The 25,843-nt window shown below is 39.3% G+C and overlaps 1 protein-coding gene across 7 annotated transcripts in view; it reads left to right on the top strand.

Annotated features, from left to right (window-relative positions):
* Positions 1–374: 374 nt before the first annotated feature.
* The window catches only part of cdin1 (CDAN1 interacting nuclease 1), a 74,848-nt gene continuing 49,379 nt past the window's right edge, over positions 375–25,843 (top strand). For 6 of the 7 annotated variants that reach the window (XM_061794865.1, XM_061794870.1, XM_061794869.1 and 3 more), the window contains exons 1-6: positions 375–448; positions 733–843; positions 16,324–16,369; positions 18,269–18,333; positions 20,030–20,090; positions 23,904–23,976. In XM_061794865.1, coding sequence (XP_061650849.1) covers positions 737–843; positions 16,324–16,369; positions 18,269–18,333; positions 20,030–20,090; positions 23,904–23,976 — 352 coding nt within the window. In that variant the 5' untranslated portion in view covers positions 375–448; positions 733–736. The remainder of the gene's footprint in view (positions 449–732; positions 844–16,323; positions 16,370–18,268; positions 18,334–20,029; positions 20,091–23,903; positions 23,977–25,843) is intronic. The other variant, XM_061794868.1, reaches the window with a different exon arrangement.

The following is a 25,843-nucleotide window of genomic DNA, read 5'->3' as shown; positions in this document are numbered from 1 at the left end:
AAAAAAAAAGGAAATCATATCCACACCGTCTAGGTGGCTTCAAGAGTGTGTGCTGCCCCTTCCTTCATTCTGCACGCCCCTGCTCTCCACTTGTAACCGAGTACAGCGACCGTCTGTTCTCTTCTCCTGGCAATGTTTCCAACATAACGCTTAAAGCATTCACGGTCACTATCCGTCTACTGTCTACATTTACTTATTATTTTATTGGAAGTGTCGCTTACATTTTACGAGGAGGAGGCGTGTGTTGTGCTCCTCTCACGTTCTCCAGGATGCAAGGCAGCTTGTCATCGCCAGATTCCGCCCCACGTGTTGCAAAATGAGCCAATCATACGCCACTATACTCAGCTCGGAGCGGGTTAGACCAATCGGCACATAGCTCGCTCATGGGTCATCCTTTAACTTCCTAGCGGGAAGCGGAAGAGCTGTCTCGAAGCGTCCCGTATCAATGGTAAACAAACCTTTTTATTTCTTTTTTTACAGGGTTTTTATCATTCAGCAATCATATTTAATTACTTTTTAAAACATGGTAGGGATTCGGTGGTCATTTAAAAATCCTACATTTCAATTGAATGCGTCGCGTTTACCAGAGCATGGTACAAAACGTGGCTCGCTATGATGACAATTTGTTTGACAGTTTAGCTGATCTTTGCTCACCCTCCAAAAAATAAGCAAGCTAAATTAAAACAACAACAGCAACAACGATGGGTTTTTTTTGTTTTTTGTTTTTTACAGATTCATGAATATGAAGCTCTCCCGTGCTGAATACAAGGAGATAGTGAGATGGACAGAGCAACTGAGACCAACACGGCAGTGTATGAATATGTTAAGGAAAAGATTTCCAAAGTAAGTTACCAGCCTTTATTATAATATTGTATTGTGGCAGACACACGACGCCGTATCTGTGCTGAAAACTAAAGAGGCTGGAGAGTACTGGAGTTCCAACATTTTATTAACATAAAAATATTCAAACAACCTTTACCCAACCGACTGAGTGTTTTTGCAGCTATGCAAGACCAAAAATAAGCAAATTGACCCTTCGAAGGTAATGAAGATGCCTTAAAATGTTAACACTATAATTTTCTTGTTATGATAAATACAGTACACTGGAAGTTTAAATAAGTTTAAAAACAATATAAAACGTGAGATGATCATTGATTATCGGACTATGAAAAACTAAATTTATTATTATTATTATTTTTGCCATATCGCCCAGCCCCATTAGTGACTTTTAGGACACTGTACTGTATAAGACGGCATGTTATTGTCTCACATTAACTACTTTGATACAAATTGCATTGGGCCATTAATCATTTCTGTATTATCATTAAATATGTATGGTCCTTTTCAGTTTTGTAACCATTAATTCCTCACTGGTCTTTGGCATAATCTGCCAGTGCAAAAATTGGTGTGCTTTGCCATGCAGCGCCTGCACCTCCACAAATCGAAGCGAGGGGTTAATGGTTGTGTTTGCCTTTCTCCTTGACACCAAAGGCCTTTACTTTATTGAATGTAACACGTGTAATCCCCTCAAGGCTACCAGCACATCGCCACTGCTGATCCCACCGAGGTCACTTACAAAGTCGCATGCATTTGGAGCTTCCTACGCCTCCATTTGTGCCCTAATCACCAATCTCGAGGAGAGTAGCTCATGCCCAAAGTGGGATGCTGGGCTATCTGAACTTGGCTTTTGTGTCCTGCAGTCAGCGTTTTACTATGAAGGAGTTTAATAAAAAAAAAAAAAAAAGGAAATTACAAGGACAAAGTCATAATGTGAGAGAATAAAATATCAAGACAAAAAATAAATCATTATATCATGAGGAAAAAAAAAAAAAGTCCTGTTTCTTGCAGGAAATCATGTGACCAAACCAGAAAACGTCCTGTGTTCCCAACAATAACTACGATAAAAATGATAACTACGGACTGATGGCATGATGGTTTGAACCCGAACTTGCTAAAATATTTATTTCTTGATCGCTAATGTATTCGGACAAAAATGTAATACATGTATATAATTTATTTATACATATACTGTACAATATGATAGATGTAAACACAGACAAAGCCTAAACATCGGATATGGTCTTGAAGACATTTTGTGTAAAACTAAAGATATTGTGTAAATTTAATATTTATACAGGTACTTTGATCCTGTCTCCTGCCTTAGGGCTCCGCCACTGACTTGAATCGGAAGGAAACGCTTCATCCTGTTTTGGCGAATGCGGAAGTTGGTTGCGCAAAACCCTTATTTAATAATGCTGAAAATTCATTTTATTTATTCATAATGATCAGCAACTTATTGTCATACTATTCTGACATTTTTTTTCAAAATGTTACAACAAACTTTCTGTGCAATTATGCCTTCCATCCATCCATCCATCCATTTTCTTTACCGCTTATCCTCACTGCTGCTGGAGGCTATCCCAGCTATCTCCGGGCGGGAGGCGGGGTACACCCTGAACCGGTCGCCAGCCAGTCACAGGGCACATAGCAACAAACAACCATTCGCACTCACATTCACACCTATGGGCAATTTAGAGTCCTCAATCAACCTACCACGCATGTTTTTGGGATGTGGGAGGAAACCGGACTGCCCGGAGAAAACCCACCCAGACACGGGGAGAACATGCAAACTCCACACAGGCGGGGCCGGGATTTGAAACCCAATCCCGAGAACTGGGAGGCAGATGTGCTAAGCAGTCGCCCACCGTGCCGGCCAATTATGCCTTCATTTTTTTTCACAAAATATTCCAACTTTATTGTCTTAACATTCTGAATTGTAAATTGACATGATTTCTTATAGCTTTATTTTTGTAACAGTATCCTGGTAAAATTACGAGTAATATTTTTGAATTTATCCTGACATTCTTTGAATACTCTTCAGACTTTATTCTTGTAATATTCCAACGTTATTCTCGGAATACCTGTATTTTGACTTTATGACCGTAATTCCATTATCTATGACTTCATTATCAAAATACTTTACATAATTTTGTTTTTATTCTCAGTGTGGCCCTAATACAACTATTTTACAGATCTTGGCAGGTTTATAAAATAAATTCACTATCCCATATGCTTAGGCACGAACACTGTGTAATTTGTGCTCTCGTCATGTTTTTGGTTCCCTTGACCAAACTAACTTCAACACACTGTCCAAATGGCATTTTCCCCTCAAAAAGAAAGTGGTACTGGTGAGTGTAATAATTAAAGGAAAACACAGGAGCATTTTCATTCCAATAATTCTGCACAATCTCAGCCTCCCAGGGGTGCTGGCTCTTCTGTTTAGTCTTGCCGGCTATTGTTATTATTTCGTTCAGCATAAGCAATCTTGGTGAGGCCCGTGCTCTTTAAAATGCCCGAATCTCCTCACTGGGCCTGACAGGCAGGCACGGCAGCAGTGTTTTCACAGCCTGCAGAATTATTCTGCTTGTCCAATCAGCTGAGCTGGACTCTGGAGGGTTAGTGATTGGACTGGCAGGAAATCAGGCTCTTAAGACATAACATATCGACTAGGCCATCCATCATCTCTTAGCATGCGCTCGGGTACGCCAGTCAGCCGACCCCCACCCGCCGTACCCCCCTTGTCTCCTCGGACTGTGTGGGAGCCCTGCCACTGCGTAAATATTGGCCAGGGTGGCCATAGCTGAAGGATTGGAATGAGTTCACACTTACACAGTTGGAAGAATATGTTTTATTGGTTAAAAATAGTCTGATAATCTTGGTGCTTGAAAATTGTGTAAAAACAAAAATAAAATGTGTTTTTGTGGGAGGGTATCAGGGACTATTCTTTTATAGGAACAACTCTCACATAAACTGTAATACTGATGCACCAGTTAAGATGACGGAAGATGGCACTGGCAGTTGTTTCTAGGGTTGTGAAATACCGTTTATTATTGTAAACCTTTTTTTTACTGGCAATAGTTTTACGTCTGGATTGGTATATGTCCAAAATCTTCCCCCAAACGTGGGATATTAAGACATTATGTTGTATTTTACTCTTTAAATCGGGACATTATACTATAATGCTCTGTTCCATGTTAGTTCAAGCAGTCACAATCATAAAACCTGTATCAACTGTGGAGGCAGTGTTTTCTTGTCTGTCATACAAGTATAAAAAGAAGTTAATGTAAAAAAAGAAATAAATAAATGAGGAAGAGCCAAATGACAAATGTTTGCATCTTATTTTATTATGCCTAGATCAGACTACAGGATTTTAACCCTGATTGGCTATCGCGGGTGATTTCCCAGATCGGTAAATGACAAAGATGTGTGACATAATCCACGACCAACGTTTTGGGCCTAAGATAGACACCAAAATGAAAAGACTAGCATATTAGATTTTTTTGTGAAATCTTCCGTGGACTTTGAAATATGAACGACAACTCTCGGAGAGCGCACCCTGACTTCCAACAATAGGATTGCATATTGTGCCTGGCGCATCGCCTCCCTTGCTCACTATTGTCAACATTTAGTCCCGCTCACAAACCAATGTTTACTGAAGCTTGAGAGAATGATTTGACACAATGCTGGCATGTTTACGTACATATGTTAGTGCTAGCAGTAGCTGGCTAGGCTACATAACGTTATGTTTCCTGCTTGCGAGCCGTATTAAGTTGATGTGAACTTACCTCAAACCTTTCTAGAATGGACAGCCCAACAGGTCCTCTCTCGAAGACCCAGTGACGACACCACACATTTTTCTTTTTGTTCTGACTTTGTAGTTAATTCTGAGTTTTTACTGAAAAGTCCAACATTGTTCTCGTCATTTCATTATGTTTTAAATTGTATTCTTTTAATGTTCTCAGAATCAGAATCATCTTTATTTGCCAAGTATGTCCAAAACACACAAGGAATTTGTCTCCGGTAGTTGGAGCCGCTCTAGTACGACAACAGACAGTCAATTTACAGAACACTTTGGAGACAGAAAGACATTGACAAAAAAAAAAACTTCTGACTTGTCTTGTCAAGTCATGGCTTTGTTCATGGAAAATTATTACTTTCAATTTCACAAAATGATGACTTTCAGTTTCACAATGTTAAAAATGTATTCTCATAAAATGGCGATTTTTATTATTTTGATTAAATTTTTTTATTTGATTTCATTTTTTGGGGGGTGGGGGTATTATCCCTACTTATTCTTTTACTATTACAACTTTAGTTTTATAAAATGACGTTACACTCATATTCACGTGAAGTGGAAAATGTTTAATCGTGATTACAGACTCCAACTATTCCGAAAATTGTGTTCAAATTCCGAATTGTTTAATTTCAGGGGGGGTTTGGCTTTACTAACGAATATGTAAACACTAATGCACAATAGTGATGTGTGTGACTTTAATTTTTGCGCAATGATGTTAAATAATAGCAATGAATAATTTATTGGGGCAGCACTATTCAGAAACATTGCCTTTGGATTAAGCAAATGGGGACAATTCAAACCTGGGACAAAGTGATAGTAGTAAGAGTCAATTTCAAGCTAATTTCCACGGGGGGTCTGTCATTCTGCCTGTCGGACCATGAGTCCAATGGGAGGAGAATGGGAGGGTCTCGTAGACGGACTAGAAAGAGACCCCCTCATCTGTAACGGCCTGCATAACACAGATGTTGGGAGTCATCTGTCAGCCTGGCCTCTCTTTCCGGGTCTGGGCTGCTCCTGGAGAGGTTTGGGAGTTGGAGGTTGGTGTTGGGGGTGAAGCATTGGACATGGTGCTGTCACTTTCTTACCCCAATTCACAATGGAGGCACATGCTAATATCAACCCTGAATAATAACAACAACCCTGAAGCACCTACTCATTGCAAGGACAGACATGTTTTTGACTCTTATTTGGAATCGAAATTAATTGACGTACCCTGGGATATTTGTAAGAATGTTTTATTTTACATTATCTAATGTTATTTTTCAACAAAGTGCACTTGATTACAGTATAGAACTCAGTTGTCACTTTCACATTTCGATGCAGGAAATGAAAGATACTCATCACTTAACGTTACACTGCTTAAACAGCTCAAATTGTGTTCAGTGCAGTACAATATTCACACAACTGCAGTTGGAGGCATCTATACGAGGGCTTCATTGGACAAACACATTTTAGCATAATATCAAACAATATTTCTGCTATCTTATGAAATAAAACATGCTATCATGAAGACATGCTGAGATAAGACTCCACTCTTTAAGTCATCCGAGAGACGATTTTGTGCTCCCATGCTGCTGTTTTGGTGAGCAACAAAGTTTAAATGGGCTCAACGGTTAACTATTTAATGTGTGTGACTGTGTGAACAAGTATCAATCAACTGAGGTACAGTAATCCCTCGCTATATCATGGTTCATTTATTGCGGATTAAGTGCATTTCAGATTTTCTTAAAGGTCAGTTTCATGCAGTTACTTACCTGCATATCTCTGATACAGTCAGCTTCATAGGCTAAATGAGTTAAATGTGGCACAATGCCTCACAAAAGGTCAACTAGGCTCTTCTTCTTACCAGACAAAGAAACCTTACTGAGTACAGTATATACATCTCATGCATTTGGTAAAGCACCAAATTGTTTGAGAATGTATAGGACATGTATGGAAAATGACACCAGCCACAGTCAGAGTTTTATTAAATAGATTTAGAAATACCACCCTTAGGCCGACGAATAGCTAATGCACACACTCAAAAATATCAACAGGAGAAAATACAAGTAAAAAGCAACGTTTTAGACTGATTTTCTACAACTATAGGACTAAAGTTTAAAACATCACCGCAATGATTTCTGGGAACCCATAATGCTTCTTGCTGACTACATTGCAGGACCATAAGTGTGAGGATGTACTGTAAATGGTTAACACTGGAAATTGCTCATTCACACCTTGTCCACAAGGGCTGTTGTTCTTGTCATGCTAAATAGGCTTGCGCTTGTGTCATATAATGCCAGCACCTCTCTAAAGTGCAGTTTTACAAATTGTTTGTTTAATGTTGTTCATGGAACTTAGAATTTTATATAGTAATATATTAAATAATTTGTCGCTACTTTGCGTAATTCATTTACTGCTGGGTTTCTTGGAAAGTAACCCCCGCGTTTACTTTTTTTTTTTTTTTTAAATGGACGACACACCTGGCTAATAATTGGGGAACGGTGTCAATTATTCAATTTCAAAATCTACACAGCTTTTGAATATTTACCCAATGTCGAGATGGCTAATGTTGTTGTAGGCGTGCTCATTGTCTTTAAAACCTTCAGTTCTGAAGGCTTAAATTAGTCTATTTCTGGTTCGTGTATCGCTTTCCATTCCCATCTGCTGCTCCTCTGGCTCTGAACTGGAGCAAGGCTCTCTTGATGTGTGTGATGTAGCTGTCCAGCCATCCGGGTGAAAATAGGAGTGGTGAAGCACTTTGCCAAGCAATTGGCAATCCCAAGAATTGGGTGAAGTTAGGCCAGTTTGTGCTCTCGCTTCCTCGCCTTCATGCCTTATTTATACCCACATAAATAAATCAAAGTGTTCACCAAATAAGAAGAAGAAGAAGAATTTTTTGACCCCATGGAAACTAATGTTCTTATTACGAGGTGATCGAAGCAATCATCGGTGGTGGAGGCCTGCGAGGCATTTAAAAAAAAAAAAATACATAGTGTAGGACCTTACCAGCAGGCACTGTGGACCATGTGTGTCTGTGGAATTTGTATTTTCTCACCTGGCTTGTGTGGATTTTCTCCAAAACATACCTTAGGTTACCTAAATATTCTAAATTGTCTATTGCTTTGAATGTGAGTGTGATTATATTTTTTTATTTTTTTTTATTGTTAATTTTTTTTGAAATTCTTTTGGGGTTTGGTTTGGTTTGGTTTGTTTTCATTTGTGGCCTACAATTGACTGGCAACCATTCTAGGGTGAACCCCACTTCTGTCCCCAACATGTCAGTAGGGATAGGCTCCAGCTCACTCATGTCCCTGAAGCGGGAGTGGAAACGGATGGATGGTATTACCAATGACAGAAATCGACAATTCGCGCTGCTTTCAATACTTTCACTAGTCTCAGCACTGCCCTGCAGTTTCTGATACTACTGCAATATTTGGTCTGCATCTGCAAGCTTCCAGGAGGTGGACAGAAATCCAAATGAAACAAATGCAGACTATGGACAAAAGGCTTCATGTGTATTTGTAACAGAGAACATGTGGTGTCCTGCTCAAGTATCTGGAGTGTAGCAAAGGTGGGGGACCGGTGTGGGGAGAGGGAGATGCGTGACATCAGTCCTATTAGGACCTTCTCTTGCCATGCATTAGAATTGGAAATGATGGGCTGGTCTCTGAGGTCTTGCCTGACTTCCCCTGGGTCCAGAGGGAGGGGGGGACCACAGTTCCTACACCCTTTGTCCCCTTAAGTCTAAAAAGGGAGGGCACGTGAGTCCTCTCTGTCCTTCTGTGGTGTATTATGAATAGATGTGGATGTAATGATTACCCCCACCCCTCTTTTTTTCCTTATTTACTATGCCATTCAGCCCACTCGTCATATGTCGTCCTTAAAGGCAGTGCAGATGCCGCTGTTTTGGAAGCGATTAAAAAGTTCCGTGTGAAGCATCCCCGCCTCCCTCTCTCGCTTTCTTCTCCTCCTCTCCATTACTTTCACAGTAACACACACACACACACACATACACAGCTCCCCAGCAAGGAGTACACCCTTACCTTCTTTTCGAATCGGGCCCTAATGTGCCGTTTTCATTGGCACCGAGGCGGGCTGCAATATGGTGCGGTGGATCGCTGTGGGAATATGAATGTTAAGCATGCGCTCAGCCTTTTGAAATTCACACAGAAGTGTCAGAATAATGGATGTTGAGCAAATGTCAAGCATTTGTTAATTTCTCTGTTATTGGTGGGGGTTCATCTAGCGTGATCTTTGGAGGCAAAAGCAAAGGGCAGGCTTGTTGTGGCATGTGCCATTGATATGATGATTTCCCGACTCCAGACACTTTGTATTTGATGGTGATATCTCTGCTCACGACGAAGCCAATGGACTTGCTCATTGATTATTTATTGTACCTCTAGTGTTTTTTCTTCTTTACACACTGGTTAAAACATAGAGTAATGCATTGGCACATAAACTGTTAAGCTTTTTACACATCTGTCTTTGACTTGTTGATAAAAAAAAAAAAAAAAAAGGCTTATTCTCTTCTGAATTGTCATTGTGATCAAAGGCTTTATTAAAATGCTACATATTAGCAAATGTCAATTAAAATCAGAAGCGTGAATGACAAGAAAAAAAAAATATTTTTTTATGCACACTTTGCATCCTAAGCACATTTTGCTGACGTGAAAAACATATGGACTTAATGAGCCAGATTGCAGCAGAATTTAATACGGTCTTGTTTGAAAAAGTAATGCGCTTGAATTAGTAGAAAGCAGATCTTTTGTGTGGTTATTAAAACAGATTTTTATTAATGTTTTTTTTTTTTGTAAAATATAGTAAATTTTTAGGGGACCTGAGTGAACTCCTAATACCTGGATCAGACTAGAAGACAAATTTGGTCTGTCACGATTGCACTATGTCAGAATACTGCCAGAAAATCTTGCCGTAGCTCGGGCAGACAGTGACAACACTGCACGACATGTATTCCGATACCACCGCATCCCGTCTTGTATGATCACTGGGCTTTATCTTGTCAAATCAAACACTGTCGGAGAGGCGGAACTAGAACACGTGTGACCGGTCAACCTGACAAGATACACTCGTTACCATGGTGACGACAACAAAAATATATTGTGTCGGGTGAAAAAAAGAACAAAATGAGCAAAAACGTGTGGTGGTCATCACTGGTGCTCGGGCGAGGACGTTCATTCAAGGATTGCTTGAGGTATGTTCACATGCTTTTAATACAATACGGCTCCCAAGCAGGCAACTAAATGTTATGTAGCCTAGCACACTAGTGCTAGCACTAACCGTTGTACATAAACATGCCAGCATTGCGTCGACTCATGCTCTAAAGGGTAGGTAAACATTGGTTTGTGTGCGTGAATAAATGTTAACAACGGCGTGCAAGTATGTTGCCGACGGCAAGCATGGGAGCTGATGCGCCCGTCACAATACGGAATCCTATTGGTCGGTGTCGAGGTGCGCTGTCGGAGAGTTGTCGTTGCCATGTCATACTACATGGAAGATATGAAAAAAAAAAAAAATTAATAAAAATCAAACATGCTACACTTTTCTTTTTTGCGTCCTTAGGCTATCGTAGGGCCAAATCATTGGTCATGGATGATGTCACACTACAAGAAATGTTGTCGTTCCCGACAAAATATGTTTTAGGAAATTGGCTGCGATAACTAATCGGGCCAATATCGGGGCTAAAATCCCGTAGTGTGATGTAGGCATAAGGGATTTACTTGATCGGCAACAAATTTGAACGGTGAAAGGATGAATGAAGTGTAAGCATAAGGGAGCGACGTCGACCAAGGAGAAGCCGTGCTGAGTTTACAACTTCATGTCAGGCCGAGGAATTCATGAATAATAAATGCAATCAATTACTTGATTAGGAAGCACAGGAATGACGACTTCCTCTTCATATCAGGGATGTTGCCCAAGTACATTCAATAGATTACTTTGCCGTTTCAACTCATTGAGCTAAAAACACAGAGGTAAGCAGCTTACGTTTAGTTGGCCTTGTAACCATTTATATGGACACATTTTAGGGTAGAAACTGTCTTTGTGAAGTAATTGGACGCAATAAGATGGACAGTAAATACGTGTTGATGAAAATAACCTTTCAGACAATTTGAGCTATTGTTTGGAGTATAAAACAATCCCTACCCATGGCATTAGCATTGTCCTTCACCATCAGGACTTTCAAACGATGGAGAAGTCGGAATTTTATGGCAAGAGAAACTGGGCTTTCAGGGCCCGTTTGTATACCTAATAACTAAAACTAAATCTAAAAAAGGTGGCTGTCTTAAGCCATTTGTTTTCATAACCACAGCACTTTGAAGCCACCCCGCAAACATTTCCATATAAAACCTAAAAACGGTACTCTGTGAGATGTGTCAATACGAAAGATGTTCACATGCGTGTTAAGTGTTCAGTCAGGCCGAGTATGTAGCAATCAATATAGTAAAAGTGGAACATAACGGACTGGACTAACAAGCATAATATTTCTCCAGTAAAGTATACATGTAGTACCTCGCTATGGTATTCAGATGAGTTGCTTACCATAATCTTAATTCAAGTATCACATATACATCAAAGAACGATATTTTGGGGAAAAACTGTCCCGGATTACTAGCAGATGGTGTGAATACATGTAGTCCATCCATCCATCTATCCATTTTCTACCGCTTATCCGAGGTCGGGTCGCGGGTGTTTAAATAAATCCGCAACGGTCACAGCGATGTAGTTCACCGTATTTAATCTTTATTGCTTCAAAAGACAATTCATCAACAATTGATTAAAATGATTGGCGATCATTTCATTGATTAATAGATTAGTATGCCCAGCTTTTATATCTGCGAAAGGCATTTCTTACGAGAGCGCCGCTGGTAAATTGTTTTTGGGTGGCCTTATTTGTCATCAATTTCATTGTAATTTAAAGCCTGATGTCTGCATCATCAAAAATCTAAAATTGAAGAGGATTAAAAGAAATGCATTTTAATATAATTCAACTTCAAAGACGACACACAATCAATTCCACATGTGGTGGTTGTGCAAGTATTTGCCTGAAGCTCCACGACACCTCCATTTCTGTTTGTTTCTATCCCCTCTCCAATGCTATAACATGTATACATTAACGGGGGGAAAAAATTGAAAATCCTGTGCTGAGAAACAGATGTTAGTGATTTGCCTATCAGCGTGGGTAATTAGCAGCATTTGCATACCTAGCTGTCGACGCATAAAGGGGCGAAGTTGTCACCAAGTCTTCATGTTTTAGGAACTTTTAACGTTTATCTATTCTTGCCAGGCATCAGCCAATACAACTGATTAGATTATCAAGTTCAATTATAGTTTACAAAATTAATCAACCTTTTCGTTGATTTAAAAAAAACTTGGTTCAGCTCCATCATCAATGATGCGGGAATAAATCAAAGATGTTCTGTATCTAAATTAGCCAGTTCCATGCCCCAAAGTGTCTCTCCACGCAACACTCTCATGCGTGCAGAGCCACCAAATGCTAAGCACCGCGACAGCATATGATACCAATGTCATTAGCCAGGTGGCTTTCATTACCTAAATTACAGCTACTGTTTATAATTAATTATTTGTCAATTGGCATTGGTGAATTTAATTGGTGTTTTTAAATCCCCCATATCATATTAAATAGGTTGAAGGAACTTTGCTGTTTCATTCTATCCACATTAGAAAAATACAGTTTTTTCACTTTCCTAAGCAGCGGATATCCAAACTTAACCGAGCCTAAAGCACAAACCAGCGGAATGACAAACTGGAAAGAGCTATAATTATTTTTAATCTCATCGGCTGCTTGACTATTTTTCTCTACGTTGTAGAGGAAGATAATGAGGTTGAAAGCGAACCATTCCTCAGCCACTCTAGTGTTTCCTAACCTTCTGTTTTTTCGTGTTCTAAATGATATCTAAGAAGTAGAGCGTATGAAGAGTGGGTGGGGTGCTAGAATTTAATCTTTCTTCCAACAAAGGTCAATTAAAACACATTTAATGTTCAAATTTCCATTGTTTGATTGATTACAAAACCAAGAATCATGCGTTTAATGGGTAAATGGATAGATGAAGATTTGCTTATAGATCAAAGTGTAAAATTGACCAAGATATGGCAGCTAACACTGCGAAAATAGTAACATACAAATTTTAGGTCTTCTTTTATTGTCATAACGTCAAACCTATTACAGATTTAAATTTTTTTAATTTAGCTTAATTTCGTGAGTAAAGTCTGACTTAAATGTGATTGACACTTGACAGTATGATGACATTTTGTGGCTAAAAAGAATGCAGAGAACAAGAGAGAATCTGCGCTTTTGAAGAATTCACAGAAAGTTGAGTTTATAATCCTTAACACATTCAAGGATGATGCTTACCCATACGGAGTACCAGTACTTGATAATGACATTACATTTTGTAATTTTGCTGAAGTTTTATTTTAATCAAATATTGTTAAAAAACACAAACTTTTCTTGAACATGGTATATTTTTCACTTTGATATTACACTTTTTAGAGTAACAACTTTTCATTATATCATGACAACACTAATAATCAAACCCATATTACAAAACAAAATAAACAAAACAAAAGTAATCAAAACTAAATTACAACTGTTCTCATATTGTGTGTTAACTGAAGCATTCCAATCCGAATTCTCCTAGGAATCTGTTTTATAATACTGTACAGAAGGAAATAAACAGCTTCACTTTCATATATGAAGTGTACCTGAACGCAACTCACACGGCAATTAATGACTGCTGGTTAAACATGAATCGTGGCTGTACAGAACAAGAGGCCAGCATTCATTACACTGTAAATGGGTGAAAAATACGGTAGAAACAAAAACAAAAATACAACGGAACTGACATGAGATGTTACCCACAACACAGTTTTAGCTGCACAACACACAAACAACTGCCAATCAGTTAATGCGGAAGAAGTGTGTTTCCTTATGCAAACTGTCACTTAAAGGCGACACACATAACAATTTGGGCTTATAACAAGTAGCAAAACCTGTTATGAGTACATGGTAAAATACAAAACATCAACAGAATATGAATGCCTTACTATCAACTATGCTGCACCATCAAAGAAACGCAACTCACTACAGTTTGCATGCAGAGCGGAGCGGGCATTGGGGTTCGCAAAGCTCGGTGGTTGCCAGTCGGCGGCTTGCGGCAGCCACCGCAACTCGCGGGGCGGCTGCCTCCATGGCTGCCGTTTTGCATCCAGCTTCTGTTTTGCAGAGCATAATTTGCAGTCGCCATAAAGTGTTGTCGTCGGTGTCCTTAAAGTAGCTACACACACACACACACACATGGCTCTACCCGGAAGATACTGTATATGTCAGGCTGGTGAATTATGCGGTATTAGTGCGTACAGTCTTGGAGAATCTTTGTGTCAGGCACCGATACCCAGTACTGGTATCGGTGTATCACTAGTTATGGATTATTTGAGACTTTTAAAGGTATATTTTCTCAAACATTTAGGTGAAAAGCATGACCTTAGGTGTTCCACTGTATTAAAGTACAAGTACGGTAGGTGCATGCATCAGTTAACCTGGAATTGCTACTGCGAGGCAGGCTGGGTCCCAGATGGAGGGTTGCTCATTGCTCCACATTTTAATATCGAGCAAGCATATAGTTCCCAGGGGAGACCAATTTACTGATAGATTACGTAATTTAAAAATAACTCACTTGTAATGTACTGCGAATGGGAAAGTGGGATTGCAGTGTAAAACTGACACCATTAAACCATAACTGCTCTTGGTTTGGGTCCACATCTAGGCACTCATCTCGCATATTGCCCTATTTTATTAATATATTTTCCAAACCGAACATAAACAGTGTCCGTTTGTTACTCACTTTTTGTCCAGTTTTGATAAGAGCTCAAAATGGCTTGACTCAAGAAATAAAAACAAACGCGCCAAAAGATCTTAGCGTTTTTGAAGCAGATCTATTTTCTTAGATATTAAGAGCATTTTATGTCCCTTTAAAGTTAACAGGGTATAGATTTAGTAATTAGACTGTAATCATCCTCATTATGGAGTAATCCATTTAAAACCTAACAGATGTCTGTTCCAGCAGGGGGATCGTGACGGTCCCATGCCAACCATAAGGCTGTAATGTTGTTGAAATGCTCAGGTGCAAGGTTGAAGTGTGGAAGAAATTTTTTTCCACCCCTCCTTTAAGTGTCCACATGTTGACAGTTGACCATTTAATGCCCCCTTCCCCCAAATTGCGGCGACCCCCTTCGTTCCCAAGCATCATCGTAAATTAATGCTGAAGCGGCAGTGTTTTTTTTTTTTGTTTTTTGTTTTTGTCCTTAGAGTTTCTCTCCTTTTGTCTTACTTGAAACTGTTTAGCTTAATTTTTGGGGACTGCAACCTTGTGGACATAATGGTCACTCCTAAGGCCTGACGCACACTGAGCGACGTGACCAAAGGCAACTTAAAAGTCTTATCTGCTAAGTGCAGTGTTGAAAGGCTTTAAGACTCCAAGTATTGAAGTATTATGCCGGCCGACTGAAGGGACTTTGGCCACTAGCTAGCCGCCCAATAGGTTCTGCTGTACGTGTCGTTACTTGTTTATCAACCCGGATGGTATGCGATCTTGGTATGGTGCACCAAAGCCACGGTTCGATATGTACATTGGTATTGTAAACAGGAACAGATTTAATACCTTGAAAATGTAAGACTGCAAGCGTCTAACAGCAAATTTTCCAATTAATTAAAGAACGTAAATATTTAATAAAATTGAGGCCTTCCGAATGCTTTAAAAAGTCTTAAATTTGGCTTCCTTAAACCTGGATATACCATGTGTTGTGGGTGACTATACTTGTTAGGCCGTTAACAAAATTACTTTTTTGTTTTGGGTTGATAAAAGTTTTATGATGGCAGCAGCTTCACTCTGGAACAGGTGATTTCCATTTAGATTATGTTCTATGGGAAATTATTCCCAATATGAACAAAGGTCATGAGAGGTCAACTCGAATTGTCGTCAACCCTGGATGTTTTCCATATATTTTGTTAGTTTGGACCAACATCCAAGTCTTTTCCTATGATGCAATGTGGGGTTATGTTCAGTACATTTGGAGGGATATTGAAGGCAGTCCCTCTTGCCGCTGCTCGTTTCCCCATGTTGGTGTCTTTGCCAGGTGTTTGACATTGACCTGGGGCCTGAGATGAATGTAGCTTATGGCAACCTTTTCGGAATGAACCTACTCCTGGGAGCCACTGTGCTTCCTGCAGTGCGAGTTTCCATTTTCAAAGCCCGTCGGTTGCTGTGGGGGGTTGCTGAGGGGGCTTCACACAGTGTTTCTCATATGCCAGTCCTAAAAGTGAGGCTATCTTGTGAGTATTCTACCATTCAAACAAATAAAGGTTGTCAGTATATTGCCCTTCACAACCCTACGTTAAATTCCACTACATGAATAAAACTGGTGCGATGGTATGTATGAAAATGACATAAAAAGTCCTCACTCAAGCTCCCCGTGTCTTCTCTGTCAGTGGTGATCATCTGGAACAACTTTGCCACACTTGTTTTCATGTTCTTTTAGATTACAGGGCATCTGGCCCGAGCTTTGAAGCCTCCTGCCCTACACCCCAAAAGCACACACCCATTCGCTCTTCCTTTGTCAATATGTGCAATGCTTTCTAGTAATTAACTTTGTCCTTCTTGTATTTGTTCCAGTCACTCGCAGTCCACTCTTCTGAGCATCTTCTCCCTGGAGTACCAGGTTAGAAGTTTTCTTCCTTTGTGAGCCCTGACAGGTGCCTAATTGAATGATGAATGTCCCTTTATTTCTTTGTAATTGAACTGCCAGCTCTGTGATTGGTTTGGAGGATGCCCCTCCAACACCCCCTCCACTCGCACCTCGCCAACATACACTCGTTTATTTCACCCCCTCTTCTTCCTCACGTCGACGCCACTTGCCTGCCCGAGCCTCAGTGGATGGCTGCCAAGCCTCCCCATCCATCTGTCTAATAACATCTAGCCCCTGCTTATTTGCTGGACCAGTAATAAATTATGCTAAACCATTATTATTCTGACAATAATAATTTCCCCGTCTAGTGCGGCTGCGTGTGCTAAATGTTTGCTGACTCGCACTGTCACTGCCGCTTTCCACGCTTGACAACCGATGATGATAAATGGCCGCCGCCGCCAGTGGCAGAAGGTAGCACGGGCAGAAAATGGAGTCATTTATCATCCGTCTGACGGGTGTCAGTCACCAGGGCTGTCTCAGTGGAATTACATTTTTTTTTTTTCTTCTGTGTAGCAGTTTTTAAATGCGTTGTTTTTTTAAACAATGGTTTTCCTCTCTTAACCCTTGTCCTGCTCCTCAGCAAGGAGATTGCTTGGAAATGTCAGTTTGAGGAACATGGGAATAGCATCATTGTTCTTTCAAAAAGAAGGGGAGGAGGTGGGAGCTGTACAAGACTGCCTTTGCACACTTTGACCCCCACCTCCACGTCGGGAAACTTATTGAAAATAAATCACTGTGACCTAAGATCCCTCATGCTCATTCATAAGACTAGGAAAAAGACGCCAGGGCTGAACACATCAGCCTTTATTTTATTCATTTGGACGGGGAAATCCTTCACTTCGTGACAAATTAAATGGTATGTGAAGTAACATCTTCTTGGACGTATCGGTAGTGATTTTCTGCAGAAATGGCATATTATGCAGTAGAACCTCCAAAGTCAATTTGTTTGAATGCCAAAGGAGTTTTTGCCCGTAGGAAATAATGAAAATAGAAATAATCCATTTCGGGTTCAAACTGTCACCATCGATCCATCCATTTTCTCGTGTCCTCGTTAAGGTCGCGATTGAGTAGCCTATCCCAGCTGACTTTGGGCGAGAGGCAGTGTACACCCTGGACTGGTCGCCAGCCAACTGCAGGACACCTGTAGACAAGCAACCATTCACAATCACACCTAAGGACAATTTAACGTATTCAATCAGTCTAACATGCATGTTTTTGGAATGTGGGAGAAAGCCGGAAAACTCACACAATGGAAAGAACATGCAAACTCCACACACAACCACTAGGCCACCACCATGGGCACCAAAAGGTCATAAAAACCTATTTTGAGTAATATTTTAGCAGTGTACAAAAACATTAATAGTAAAAACCAAACAAAAAGAATAACTAGAAATGATAATGTGTTGCATTGTTGCTCATCTCCATTTTTTTAACATTCACAAGTGAAAAAATAAGTTAACCATTTTCATATTAATGCAGTCTTTAACAAATCAGAGACTAAATTTAATGACAAATTAAAAATAGTAAAACATTAACCATTATCCACCGTGCCACCTCAGTCAAACAGTCAACATCAAAAATTGTTTTAGTAACTTTCCAGGCAATATTTTAGGTAGCATTTTTAACATTCGTAATGGCCCTTGTAAAAATAAGGTTACCAGTCTAATGTTAAAATACTCGAAACAGATCAAAGGCAAACTAATGCCAACTGTTTTGGTATGTAAAAAGCGTGGAAAGAAGTTAACCACCATAATTCTAACTCAATAAAATACTCTTCCTATCTTGAGATACCGCTGTATTAGCAGTAGTAGTCGTAGTAATAGTAGTAGTCGTGTTTTCTACTGGTTTCTAATGACATCATTCTCACAACAGAAACGAACCAAAAGGACTATTTCGAGGCACCGTGCACCTGATGTCATTGAAAGCTACTACCAAAGGTATAGTGCTCTGCTTTATGTCGTTGCCCAGTTGCCCACTGGGAAAGGGGCTACAGTCATATAGCACTTGGGAGTCAATCCAGACAGCTGCTACATACAGCTTCTATTGTCGTGGGACTTTAGTAGGGTCCCATCCTAAAAAATAATGCACTGTAATTAGATTGATATTTTGGGAAACAAGCAGAACCACTTTTTTTGTGTTTTTTTTCCAAAAATAAAGCAGTTTATACTGTATGCACAAATGTACAATAAACATAATGTAAATGAATACCTTTCTAACATTGTCAATCAAACTGTGTGACTGTATTTCCTCAAATAGTGGCCATCCCTCAAATGGAAGCAGAGTTTGTCAATTACAAATAAATGACTAAACCAATAATTGCCTCCCTCAAATATACCCTCTAATTTATCTTTCACACACGGACATTAAATACTTCACTGCTGAGCCAATTTAAACTGTTGCTAACCAAAACAGCAGCATTGACGCTCTCTGAGTTTTTTATACGTTATAAACATCCCTGCTCAATATTAGAGATGATCTTGCGTTATGTGGAGTTTTAATTAGCGTTCTAGTAGACTGTGACACGTGGTCGCTCCACAGTGTTATGTGCGTTCAAGTTTATGTTATGTATGGAGCTATGTTGCTCAGGGGTTCCATTTCGTTTTAAACTCCAGTTTCATTTGAAATGATATTTTTTCTTTTGTTTAACCAGGTAAGGCAGTTGAGGAAAGTTTCTCATTTACAATCCCAACCTAGAGCAATTCAGGGTTCAGTGTCTTGCCCAAGGACATTTCTGACAGCAGTCAGAGTCGGGATTCAAACCGCCGACCCTTTGGTCAATGGTCGACCCACTCTGCTGAGTGAGCCATGACTGAAAATAAATTGTAATTTACCCGTCAGTCGGTCACATTGGTAAATATTATTCCAAAAATGCATTTGTACAGGCCTCCCCCATTTGCTTTTGAGTAACCAAAGCATAGCAAAGCAAATTTATTTATACAGCGCATTTCATACACAAGGTAAGTCAATGTGCTTTGCATGATTAAAAGCCTTTAAAAACAAATAAAAAAACAGCTTATAAACATTTAAAAGACAGAGGGGAAAAAACAAAGGTACAATTAAAACAGCGTAGCCTTCTTTTGTTATAATGAAGGTATCTGAGCGAGGCCATGACACCTCCCTCTCCTCCTGTCTTGCTGGAGCGAATAATTAAACGATCCCCGGCCACTATTTCCAGAAATGTCATCTCTTTTGTTTTCATTTCTGAGTGTAAAACTGCTTTTCCAGATTAAATTCTTGTGAGGACATATTGTAGTCATAATGAAGACGAGCAATACTATTTAGTGAGGAATATCATGAATAGTGACTTGCGTATTACTACAATCGTTTTCACTCTGACATACCTTGAAGCTGATCCGAGGGCACAGTTTATTGTAGCTGGGGAGGGAAAACTGCCTTTTTGGGCGGTAGGGGTTAACTAACCATCATATTCATGTCTGGCTTAGGGGGGGGGGGGGGGGGGGGGATTGAAGCCCACGGAGCCGTGCTGCTTTAACCACGTTGAGCACGCCATATGCCACCTAGGGCAAAGTCATCAGGGACATTAGCATGTCTCGGCTAGCCTTCGCTGCTCCCCTCTTCTGTCTGTCTCCCATTTGTTGTCAATGCTTTTGTTCTTCTTTTGTTATAATGAAGGTATCTGAGCGAGGCCACGACACATCCCTCTGCTCCCGTCTTGCTGGAGTTGGCCAATGAGGTAATGGTTTAACCTCCACCCCCCTCCGCCCTTCCATCTTCTTCATCGATGTCCTTTTGTATCTATTTAGCCCTATATAGAGGTTGGCAGCGGTTTTTGATTTTCTCTGTTGTCTGTTAGTCATTATGAAAATTGCTGAAATGGTCCGCTCCATTATCAATTATTTAATGTAATTAGCTCTCACCTCCATCAAGCAGATGTGAAAATACTTTGTTGTGTTTTATCATGCAATTTTCCCCAAATTGCACTGGCCCGGGCAAAGTGCAAACTGCAGACAGGTGAGGAGCGTAGGGTCAGCCGTTAATTCCTCCTTCTATCACTTCATTGCTTGTTTGATTTGACATGATGTCGCATGTTGTGCATTAGGTTAAGCCAAGGGTATTTACTATATGTAAACAATTACACATGTAAAGAATATATAGCATATTTCTGCCAATTGTGACCAGGGGGTGTTTATTTACACACTGTTAACTTAAGGGTATTTGAAGAAATGCGTTATATACCTAAAAGGCTTGATATTAACTACACACCAATTTTCAGCATAAAACAGTGAATAAAAATGTGAATTCCTCTAATTTTTCAGTGTTAATGCAGTAAAATATGCATTTTGCTTCCAAGTAGTTTACACAAAAATCAACTGGGTCAGTATCGAATATTTATTTCTTCATTTATGAGTTTGTGAAACCAGATGTCTCTGTCTTTTATTTATTTGTCATTTCTGCACATTGCCCTCCTGTCACTTCAACCTGAGTTTGCCCATTTAAATGCACATTAGAATTTTTATTGCGTCCTTAGACCAGTCAATGGCACTGGAGTGTTTCTTAATCTAAAATCAGAGGAGCTCGCATGCATCAGTGGTGCCTCAAAGCTAACTGTCATTATTCATTCTCCATTTAATTGACACAAGGTTTTTTCTTCCTCTTTTTAAAGGACTGAATCCAGCTCAGAGATAACTGTCTGTGAACCATTTAACTGTCATTTTAATATGCTACTTAACATTTAAACTAAGCACTCATGCTCTCTCAGACCACTAATTGATGTAGTTTCATCCCTTTATGAGACAATATATCTCCAATGGAGAGAAATGATTAACAATGATGAAAACTGCTGCCGGACCCTTTTCGCCCCGAGATGTCCTCCGTGAATATTGCCGTTTTATGCTCAATGTAGACTTTTTATGTAAAGGTCAATTAAACGTAAAGGCTTTAAAATAGATGCCAATACAGCGGAACCTCAACTCACGAATGTCTTAAAGCTTGTTCAACCAAAATATTCGGGAGGATTATACCTTAAATGATGTACAGCTGCCAACATATACGAGATCTTGCATATCAGCGCACCTCACTAGACCTCATTTCAGCCAGCAACAGATGATTTGTAGGCTTTTTTTTTTTTTTTTTTTTTTTTTTTTGTGTGACTAAGACATATTTAGCGCTGGTGCAGCTTTTATTTTGGTAGGTTCCTACTATAGCTGGGTCCCCCACCACCACACACACACACACACACACACACACACACACACACACACACACGCACACTCCAAGCAGGTATCAAGCATTTTTTTTTTTTTTCAACCAAGGGACTTTCATTTGGCTCTTCTGTGACAGGTGTCATGTAGTTGACTCTTATATGTTTGTGTAGGTTCCAACTTTTCGTGAATAAAAACAAATTGATTTGCATTGTGTGTGTGTGCACTGGGACATTGAGTGAAGATGTATAGTAGACTGCTACGTTAGCTTTTTATGCTAACCGACGACTGCCTAACTGCCATATGCGTCTTGGGATCAAAGGGCACAGCGTTATAGATTTGTTTATGTTTTACATTACATTTGTCGTAGGTTTTATTTTATACTTGTGTATGACAGTTAATTTAAAAATGTTTACCACCCCTCCCCATTTGTCCTTAACATTAAGAGTGTTTAAAGTGTTTTTTAATGTAGTCATATTAAAGTGGTTAACTTCTGCTTATACTTGACACGTACTTATCTTAAAATGTTAATTAAAACATTTGCTGTACAGTTAATGAACTGAACAGTGTCATGGAAGAGTATCACAGTATGTTCGACTGTTGCACACTCACTAGCTCTGGGGGACAATGAACTCTGGAATATAATTTTCCACAGGAAAAAAGAAGCGGTATAGCTGCTAAAGTGGTATAATGGTTGAGATCCGACTAGAAACGGACTGATGATTAATATGAAAATTAGGGCGACGCGACTACCTGAACTAATCAGGTGGCCCTTATTCAGGCTGGGGGAGTGTTGGTGAGTTTGCCATTTTTCATGTCAGCTCAAGGGATGCTGTTTACCTGGAATCTGTCATCCTCTTGCTAACCAGAGGTGATAATGGAGAGCAGGCCAATAAGCTGAGAGAAGGCCTGGGTGAGACAATGAGAAGTAAAATGTAGTAAAATGTAGTAAACTGATTGCTTATCCTGTTTATTGAGAGAGACCATTTTTATTGCCTTCTTAATGTCATAGTACGGTGACGTTAAAAGGACAAACTCTAGTAAAGAGTCAATACGATAAGCTGTAAGGTTTTTTAGGTCCCTATTGTGAAAACAAGATTAAAATATTGTTTTTTTTTTTTTTTTTTTTTTTTTTTTAGTTCTGCTAAAGTTCTCAAACAAAGGCTTTATTTGCTCTTAAGTAAAAAGGTTTTGTAATGACTTAATGTGTCTCCTTGTTGCAGATTTTGGTTGAGTTAACTGTTTTCTAAAACAATTTCAGTGTCTGTCACTGTTTCCAACATGTCATGGCTGTTGCATTTGTTTCTTTTTTTTCTTTTTTTCTTTTTGTTTGTTTTTTACTGAAGACATTGTGCATCTAGCTAATTTTATATATTACCTCCATCAATTGCCTGTGTCTGCCAGCCAGCTTGATGCTGCAAAAACTACATAACTAATTTCCACAAAACCTTTAGAGGACTTGCGCATGGGTCAAATAATAAGACCGAAAGATAGAGCCCCAGTGGGGAAAAAAAAAACATGTTGTTCAGTTGTCAACCATTGGCGTGGAACATTATAGCCCAGCACATCATGAGAATGTGAGGAATCATAATCTTTCAGCCTTAGGAAAGGCCTACACTGAATGTCCTTCTGATATTAAATTTATAACATATAACCCCAACTCCCCAAAAGTGGTACAATTTGGAGTTTCCTGGAAAAATTTACCTCAGAAGTCAAACAAAACTAACCATCATGGTGTGATGTCACAAATCTGGTGTGACAGCAGTTTAGTGAGCATCTAAAGGATTTATACCAAGTGAGTTTTTTTTGTAGAACATGTAACATTAAATACAGTGATACCTAACCTTTTCTGTTCCATCGCTATTGCATGTCTGATGGGTGTCTCAAAGGGCAAGTAGTTTTACTTTATTTTAGTTTTATGAGAAAACTTATTTTTACTCTTGTATGACAGTTAGAAAAATGTAAGTAAAATAAAAATGTTGCCTACAGCATAATTGCTGTCATTTTGAAATTATTGTCACATTATCAATAATACCAATGTGGTTTCAAAAAATAGTATTTACTTTGTGTGTAGATTTCCAGTCATCCACCTAATGGTAATCCGCAAAGGTTGAATCAAGGTTACAGGATTCTTCTTGGCGGTAGAGTTAATAAAGGTGGTGGTAGCAACAGATAAGATTAATTAACCGAACCTTCATTATTCTTTATGGGAGAAATATGTTTTGAAATCAGAACAATTCGGAAGTCGATTCCTTTGGCAAAATGAAATCATTAATACATGAATTAATTAAATTGTGTGTTCAAGACATGCATTGTTTTATTAAGGCTAATTCTCTCTTTTTCAGGTGGATTTGTCTCCTGCGCTGATGGCTCGCGTCATCCTAGACAGGTTTCTTCAGGACCTGGAAGGCGAAACACGTGAGTTTCCATTCCCCCCTCTCAATCATAGTCTCCATCAGTCTTAATTGGAGTCGTTTGTCTATGAAATCCACCTTCTGTTCCAGCCTTTGCTGTATTTTCCTCTCTGCTCCATCCTAATGTGCAACAGACTACCTCCAGTAGGTTTGACGATTGAGCAGTAGGGGGCCGCCGCCCCTCAACTGCACTTTGGATCAATACGAGCTCACCTCATCAGTGTTATTTATAACATTCGAGTCCTTCCTCCTTCATCCCCAGTTGCATCCATCTAACCTACCTTATCCTCCTCCTTATTCTTGCATCCTCTCTGCAACCTTGCTTGGCTCCACTGAGGAAATTAAGTTGGCGAAATGTGACAAAATAAAAAGCAAACAGTGCCGAGGTGGCGCTGATGGATGAGCTGCAGGGGAAGTAAATTCCAGATGCTAACATTTTTGTTGAAAATGTCAACGACATTGTCCAGACATTGTGTCTGAAATGTCCACGTCTTTATTCAGACAAGTGTTAGCAAATACACTTTGGTAATTTATGGCAAGCCGATTGAACATTTAAAAGCTATATTTGACTGTCCAGTATTAACATTGTCCATATCAATGTCTTTCTGACTTGTCATAATTACATTTTGTATAATTGGAATTTTCATTCACGATATATGTAACAGAGTTGTGACTAGTCAAAATTACAGATAGATCTGTTATTCTTTTGTGCCTGGTGAAAACTAAATTAGAGATATCTGCATCATCAATTGTCACCTTTTTCCATTCACGTGTATGGGGTTTGTCATTACAGATATCTACCATTCAGCCACCAATATCCGCTAGGAAGGGGGCATTTGTCGTAGGCTAAATGACATTGCAGATATCTAAATTGGTAATTGTGGATAGGAAGAATGTTACAAATATCTCAAATATTCATTTTTTTACTAAGCAAAACAGTCTTGGCGTTAAATGTTAAGACTTGTCTATAGTAATTTGAGATCTGCTTCACTAATTTTAGAAAAACTAAATCACTTCACAAATGCAAAAACAATCTTGCACCAATATGAATTCAATAGACCTATGCAGAAGTCTGCGTGATGATCAGAGAAGATGTACTTGCGATTTAATCACAAAAGAGATGAAAGGGGATGTGTGTTATTTTCACATTCACCACAGCCCGGCCATTTGTCAGCGTCAAAGTGTGATTGCTTTGGACCTACAACACTGTTATCCACTGCTTGTCAAAATACAAGTCGTCGCGGCTTGTAGAGCTGGTCATTCATCCGGGAGATGCAGGCAATCTCGGATATTACACCGCTTCCCTGCATCGCTATACATAGAAAACATGATTTGTTGTTGTTCGTCATATTTGGTATCCCATTTAAATCAGTAACCTTTGTGAAAACATCATCATTGGTAATCTAATAGTAAATACAAAACGTGAAACATATATGATGAGCGCAATTCTATGCTGTTTGACCTCCAATTTGTCAATCAATCAAATATTTTTTTTTCCCCAAAGGTTTAAATGGAAATTGAACTAATCTGTTCCAGGGTCACACTATCTCATCATAAAAGATTTTATTAACTGTACAGGTTACGCTTTAAGTAACGGTCATATAAGTGTAAAAATCTTTTTTTTTTTAAAAAGACAATATAAAAAAATAAAATAAAAACAAATTAATTTTATGTGACAGATGCATAGTGTAGAGTATGGGGAGTGAGGTTTTCTGATACATAACTGTCATACAGTAGGTCAATTGCTCTTTTAACTACTTGTCTAAACGCAGATTGCTTTGCATATGTTCTTTTGTTATTGTCAACTGTGTTGACAGGAGAGCTACATGTAGTGGTTTTGTCGCTACACTAATGCTACATGGCAATATATT

Source organism: Phyllopteryx taeniolatus, chromosome 13 (genome assembly GCF_024500385.1).
Source record: "Phyllopteryx taeniolatus isolate TA_2022b chromosome 13, UOR_Ptae_1.2, whole genome shotgun sequence".
Taxonomy (NCBI): Eukaryota; Metazoa; Chordata; class Actinopteri; order Syngnathiformes; family Syngnathidae; genus Phyllopteryx; species Phyllopteryx taeniolatus.
The sequence above is the reverse complement of the archived record's forward strand: the minus strand, read 5'-3'. Positions and strand labels throughout refer to the sequence as shown.